Source organism: Halyomorpha halys, unplaced genomic scaffold, assembly GCF_000696795.3.
Source record: "Halyomorpha halys isolate HHAL.00 unplaced genomic scaffold, Hhal_1.1 Scaffold82.1, whole genome shotgun sequence".
NCBI classification, from domain to species: Eukaryota; Metazoa; Arthropoda; class Insecta; order Hemiptera; family Pentatomidae; genus Halyomorpha; species Halyomorpha halys.
Window position 1 is genome coordinate 1,685,890 of NW_027109449.1, and position 7,385 is coordinate 1,693,274.

Genomic DNA, 7,385 nt, shown 5'->3' on the forward strand with positions numbered 1-7,385 from the left:
AAATTGATGATTAGTATTAATTTAAAATTAGAAACATGCAAAATATATTAATTATCTAATCTGGTGTTCACTGTCCTTAAGCTGTGACACCTTGTATATCTGAAAAAATCTTTATACTGTTCAAAAAATCAATATGAGGAAAAACTCCTTAATCAAAAAAAAATTAAACCATCTTTGGATAAAATCAGGAAATTATCAGAACAGGATTGAAAGAATAGGCTAATGTAAATAATTTATTTAAACTTAATAAAAAAATACAAAATTAAAATTAAATTACTCATGTGATCAGTCTAATAATTATGATTTAATTTTAACACTAAAAAGGCACATCTTAGTACGAGCAAGCCCTCACACCATCTTCAAGGTGTGTGCCATGTGAGGGTTACCTGTATGCACTTCTTTTCAGATTCATACAGGTAGACTTCCGAATAACTTAATACTTAGGCATTATGACTGTTAGCAGTGAGGTATAAAAAAATACATCTATAAAACAGCCAATGCCCTACCATAACAAAACAACTTAACCTACTGAAAAAAAAAATTAACAGAAAACATAACAGTAACTTGGATAAAAAATTTAATAACTAAATTACAAGTCTAGCCAATTAAAATATTAGTCTAATGGAATTTTAGTTCAAAACATTGAACTAATAACTCTAAGGCAACACTTTACATAAATCACAATAAAATAATTAAAAAAATAATTCATTGTTCTGTTCCATTTCTCATTGTTATAGGTGTTAATACTGTACTCATATCTCCTCCATCCTGTTGGTCTTCTTTGACCACTGGTTTGATGACGTGAGTGATAGGTATCTCTCGTGATTTCAGGTCTGGCAAAGCCTTAAAAAAAAAAAAAAATATATAACTTGTCAGTATTCAGACCAAGAGCAACCATAAAAATATTAATGCCACAGCATTAGAAACACAGTACAGAAAATAACCATGAGTTTAATTTTGAAAGAAGTTAAAATTTTAAACAAAGCAAAAGAAAAGATGTAAGGATTGTCTAATATGTAGAATCTATTTATATAACCAAAAATATAAAAGACATAGTTAATTTTAAAACTGTTATAGGAGGAATTGGACAGCATTATGTGGATATAATAAATAAAATAAATTTTTAAAACTATAAATAATTAGTAAGTTAACAAATTAAAATCAATGTACAACATAGAGAAAGAGTATTAGACAAATCCCTAAAATAATAACAATGCAGGGCTCAGTTTGCTGAACTTCGGATAAGTAAGTGGGCCAAAGGAGGAAAGTGCATTTGAAAAGGCGAACATTGTTTGAAAATCGCAATAATGAAAAAAAAAAAAAAAAAGGAACTTAGAACTTAAATTCATTTGGGACTACATATAAATGATTTTCTAATTTAAAATGACACATGTCCACAAATTAATAATAAAGTAAAAAGAAAAATAAGAACAATCACTAAGAAATTTTAGATCAATCTCAAAAAACATTTTAGATTTGTAAATGGTAATAAATTAGTGAAATGGGGTATATATATATTTAAATATTGAATTTTTTATGTAAATGTGTAAAAAAAAATTAATTTAAATTGTGTAAACGTTCAAATGTTAAAAGAAGTGAATAAAGGATGTAAATAGATTCCTAAAAATAAATATAATAAAGTTCTAACACTCGGTGGATATAAAGTAGGAAAAAATAAATAAATAACCCATTAGCCATGCACCTTTGGAGGAGCTTTCAAAGTGAGTACACCATCTGAAGACAGGTTAGAAGCAATGGCAACCTCGTTGATGTTATCAGGAATCTTATATCTTCGGGTGAATTGTCGAGAAGCATATCCATGGTCATCAGGAGGTTCTTCATGCTTACCGTCAATGACAATGTAACCATCAGCAACAGAAATTTTAATTTCTTCAGGTTTAAATTGCTGAACATCGAGACTTATTAGAAGCCCATTTTTATCTGCTTGAACAGATGAAACTCCAGAATCGCCAACAGTCGAGTTTCTCCCTGGTTTTGAGTACCCACTCCGCAAAGGATTCAGGAGGAATGGTGTAGTGGGATGTAAGATTTCATTATTCATAAGTCCACCTCCAAAATGTTGATCATACACATGCCGCCTTGGATCATCCCGAAATTCTTGCAATAGAGGTAACAGGGAAATCTGAAAAGAAAGAATATTTTAATATACAAAAACTTATTCATAAGTTAATACATTTTTCTGGCGGTTGAGCATGATTACGACCAAATCACCTTCTTGCACAACTGGTGGTCTAGTAAAAGTACTGAACCTCTGACCCTTCATGGGTTGTAGCGGATATAATTTTAAATTAATACATTTTAGAGGATTCATGATAAAAAGTATTTAATCCCATATTCCCAAGGAGCTGGCTCCTCAGAACTCAGAGCTACCTGACTTCGCCATCCGGGGTGACTTACTATAGGTATATAGGAGGAGGATCAGATACTTCATAATTGCAGTCAAGCAATAATTTGCCATCAAAATGAAAAAGGAAAAATGAAATGTAAAAGTTATAGAGGAATAGTCCTTTCTTCTTCATATTAAATGTGTAATAATATTCTTTTTGAGGAGATAGTTCCATTTTCACAAAGTTGAGGAATTATCAGGCTGGATTTAGAAAAACGACAACTAGAGACCTTTTTTTTCTGCCAGAATTATCCTTGAGAAGTGCTTTGAACATAACATGATTATATTCCAATTTTTGATGGATTTTAAGGTGGTGTATGATAGTATTAATAGGAAGAAACTGTATTAAGAAGATCTTAAGATTCTGAAGAAACTGATGAAAAACAATGAACAATGAAAAACTCCAAGTACGCAGTAAATGTCAGAATATACCTCTCTGAACCTGTTGGCAGAAACAGAGGTATTAGGCAGGAAATATATTCTTGATTGTCTCCTCTTCAACCTATCAGAAACAGAAAAAAAAAGTTGTAAGGTCTTCACAGATGTAAACCTAATAAGACTATTTTCCAGCTTGATCCAACTTTTAGGTTAAGTCTACAACTTTCATCTCATATCCAAATCAAGGCATGCCCTAAAGAAAGACTAAATGGATTAGGGTAAGGCTACAAAGGAGCTTGAACCCGTTATCAACAAATGTATGTAGATTGAGAAACTATTATAAAATAAGACCCTACAGGTTCCCGCAGGTTGAAACATTCACCTATCTAGGCTAGGCACAGAACTTGTTTCAGAACCGACCTTAGCATAGAAATTGGAAGGAGTATAACGGCTGCCAATTGATGTTTTTCAGCCTATCAAAATACCTAGGAAGTATGTCTCTAATAAAATGATACTTCATATTTACATCACACTAATAAGTCCCATGTAAACATACAGCTTAGAAGCTAGGACTATCGCTAAAGCAGAAAAAGGAAAACTTATGACTTTAGGGAGGAGGATTGTTCAGAGAATCTTTGAGCCTACAAAAGAAAGTACTATCTAGTGACGAAGAAAGAATCAGGATATCTTCCTTGGGACAGGGTGAGGAAAGGAGGGATAATATGTATAGCATAATGTTAGTAATTCATAATTTTATTCAAAAATTTATGATGTATTAATTTATAATATTATATTTATTTGAAATTGGTGAGTTAAAAGTTTATTTAATTTGTATACAAATAATTTCAATTAAAACTGAAAGAATTTCAGTGTTTTCCTGGCTTCCGCGAGGAGAAGCAAATACCATGTGCCACCAATTAACAAAATGGGTGGATAAATTTTTAATGAAAAAAAAACTTATACAAAAAAATAATATTAATTTTTACGTTCTACAATAATTAATTAAATATGAATATTAATCTTATATTGGAAAACTAAAGCAAGTCCCTATACAATAAATAGGAATGACACTCAGGACTGAAAAGTCAGACTGTCAATCCTGACTTAAATCATGAATGCCCATAAACTTATCAGACTGACAGTTTGATAGACATGTCCTAGAAGAAATATCAAGGACTAATGGCTCAGATGACAAAAATAATTGCTGTATAGAAGAAGATCACATAACACATTGATCATCAAGGTAACCCTATGTTAATCCAGGAGTAAACCACTCATGAGAGATCAGCACTGAAGTTGAGATTTGTTGGCACTGGGCCAAGCTTCAAAGACAGAACTTTTTTGACATCATTTCCCCTTCAGTTATATATTAATCTGTTTTTGAAACATGTAATGCATATGAATAAGTCTTTCAGTTTATGTAAAAATAATTTTTTAAAAAATATAAAGAAAGTAAATAATAGAATAGTTTTAGCTTTTTAGTTTCAATAGAAAGTTTAAATGCTCTAAAATGGATTCTGATAATTTTTCCCCAACACTCTTTATTTAATTTCTGGTCTTTTAATGTTGGCCTGTCCCCCATGGTGTTTTAAGGCATAGAGCTCTGCAACTGATCTTACAATATCTTACAATATATAAGTAAACAAATATTTGTACATTTTCACTTAAAATTCATTTTTGGGCCAAATAAGGTTCAAGAGTTTTACATTGGTCTTTGGTTAACATTAGCAGTCAAGTATTAATTAATTTTAATTATTTGCATTGAAATAATACTAGTATATTTATGAATTATTACAAGCAGAAACTGTACTTACATCTGACAAAACAGGTGATTGACTACTTAGGGTTGAAGTAGACGGAGAGGAAATGGTTGAAGTGGGATTTCTGGAAATGTTAATTTCCCCAGAATCCCTACGTAGAGTTTCTATTTCTGCCTCGAAGAAGATATCATTTATTTTCTTCTCTGCCAATTTTCTTTGTATTGGATGAAGGTTTTTTAATTTGGACGCCCACACCTTTGCTAAATTTAAATATTCATTATCTTGCAATTGACTACCCTTATTAGGCAGAAAATCAAGAGTTAGAGGAAGTTCTTTGTATTTGGCTATGGGGCCATTAAATTTTTTTTTTTTAACTGGGGGTTGACCAGATGTGTTTGATGACAAGGAACTGGTTGTTGGCTGTAGGTAGGTAGAGTTATTTTCTTCTTGACCCTGAGATTCCTGTAATACAAACATCGGTAGTAATTTATCTAATAGATAGACTTATTAGTTCCATATAACTACCAATAGGATTAAAGACCAATAAGCTAAGAGTTCATGCATATACTTAAAATAAGAAAATGCATCAGAGAAATTGATTGAAAGCATGAAGCAATAAAAAAAGGCAAAAACTCACAAATTTCAGATCAACACATTACAACTATAATTTTTTTTAGTATTAATATTGATAGACATTGAAACTAATGACCAAATATCATATGGAAGAGTGATAATTTATTTAAACGTTTAGTGAACTATTCCAAACAGGGGAATTTAAAACTCATACATTCTTCACCTAAGCCAAACTTCTGAAAATTGTCCATTGGTTTTCATTTATGTTTATTATGTAAACATATCCCTATTTTTTTTATTAGGTATTGTTTTTGTTTGAGATTATAAAATTAATAGAATGGTGAGAACAAAACTCGAAAAACCCTTTTCCAAGAGATCCGATTTCTTCAAATACATTACCAATGCAGAAAAACAGACTACCCTTAACCTGTTTTCCCCACCATATAAAACCCACGCACCCATGGGCCTTAGGAAAAAAAACACTTGAATCATAAAAACAAGTGACTTTCTACAAGAAATTGTCATTCAGTTCTGTAAAATGCCTCTGGCTTCCCGGGAAGAAAAGTTAGTTTTGTAATTTACTATTCAATCTCAAGCCAAGGAAAGTAATAATTTAATTTTAGCTTCCTGTTATTTATTTAACTACCATATAGAGAAGAATGAGACCAAAATTTGTCTAATTGGGAAACTATGGAAAGAATCAATATACCTTGATCAGAATTACAGAATCAATATACTTTGATTCTGTTACAAAGTAGGAAACACAAAACAACCAATGTCATAAGAAATGGTTGTGCCGAGTAATATTAGAATACTGTAAGATTGACTGTCATGAAAAATCCAATTAAATGACAAAATACTCACTCGGTTTAGTTCAAGAGAGTCACTCAATCATATTAAGTGAGCTTGTTTTCACTCATACACAATAAGAGATCAGCTGACCATTGTCAATTATAAGAAAGGTTTTATAGCGGGTTAGCCATGGTTTAATCTATATTTACCGATCTTTATCGAATATTCCTATTTTTGAATCTGATATTTTTCATTTCATACCAAATTTGCACATTTAGTTAAAATAAAAAGTAATTTTTAAGCAAAATTTTGATGATTTATATGGTATAGATATTCAAATATCAGAAGTTATAACCAATGAGAAAATGATTGACCAACTGTTTTTGGTTATAACCTATAACCATAAAATGATTCATATTTATGCCAGGTCTCAAATGAAAAAGAATACATTAGGAGTTCGTTCATGCCTTATAAGAGACCGAAAGTTGAATGCTGTCATCCAATAAAAACAGTAATAATAGCAGAGTAAGTTTTAATGCACAAATAACAAACATTGTGCTTAAGGGAGTAAACACTCATCCTTAAAGAGAAGTAATACTTGTGCACAGTTCATAGTACTAGTATGGAAGTGTCACTCCTATATATAAGATTCACATCAATAACTGTTTGATGTTAATAAAAAATACAAAAGAATTTACAGCTGTCTCATTAAAGTAAAATTAGAAATGTTGATATATTACTTGATATTCCTTACATTACTTACTTCAGGTTTATCATTTTGGTTGATAAGAGGAGCCATGCCTTCTGAGTCCTCAGCTAAAAAGCTTAAAGCATAAAACACCCATGAACAAGGCTTGTAAGCAGATTCCCTTTCACATCCATCACTCAAAGAACTTTTGATTTTATTCAGTTCCCGCCTAAAGTTGGAACGCAACGTATTTAACTTTTTAGTTACATCCTTAATAACTGCATGAGGCTTTATTTCCCTGTAGATAGCCAGAAGTTTTTCCAAACTTTTTCTTTTCTTCCATTTATTCATATAATTTGAATCATTTCTGTTCCAAAGTTCCGGCAAAGACTCATAAGTTGATATGAATCTTCTCAAACAGTCTTCGCTATTACTAACTGTTAACTCAACAAACCCGACGGCATCGTCAATCACAATTCCGTCCTCCATGACTGCAACTTTGTGACTGTCATTTTACAAGATGGCGATGCACTATCATTCAGACTCTCAGTCTCCATTCAGTAAACTCACCATAGCAGCCAATTTAATTGATTATTAAGTCAATATTATTGAACTGATATAATTAACGTTTTATTTATAACTCCCGTACAATAAAATTGCAATACAGCATCTCTCAAATGTTCGATCTGTTGACGAAATTCGATGAGTGGGGCTTAGGACAGACTTTCAGTCTCCCCTCTCATCCTGTGATTGAAGTTTGGATTTCTAGGATTTCAAGGAAATCCAT

General features: G+C 31.4%; 1 protein-coding gene across 1 annotated transcript; it reads right to left on the reverse strand.

Annotated features, from left to right (window-relative positions):
* Window positions 1–220: 220 nt before the first annotated feature.
* Window positions 221–7,140, reverse strand: LOC106693000 (uncharacterized). Its single transcript, XM_014439298.3, has 4 exons — window positions 6,674–7,140; window positions 4,600–5,007; window positions 1,703–2,143; window positions 221–843 (listed from the first exon to the last, which is right to left on the reverse strand). The coding sequence occupies exons 1-4, from the start codon at window positions 7,085–7,087 to the stop codon at window positions 706–708; spliced, it is 1,401 nt and encodes a 466-aa protein (XP_014294784.1). The 5' UTR covers window positions 7,088–7,140; the 3' UTR covers window positions 221–705.
* Window positions 7,141–7,385: the final 245 nt, after the last annotated feature.

Excerpts from the sequence above, each read along its gene's own strand:
- LOC106693000 (XM_014439298.3), bottom strand. The coding sequence starts at position 7,087 with ATGGAGGACGGAATTGTGATTGACGATGCCGTCGGGTTTGTTGAGTTA. Across the intron at positions 5,008-6,673 it reads ACCAAAATGATAAACCTGAA|GAATCTCAGGGTCAAGAAGA; the intron begins GTAAGTAATGTA and ends TTTGTATTACAG. Across the intron at positions 2,144-4,599 it reads AATCACCTGTTTTGTCAGAT|ATTTCCCTGTTACCTCTATT; the intron begins GTAAGTACAGTT and ends CTTTCTTTTCAG.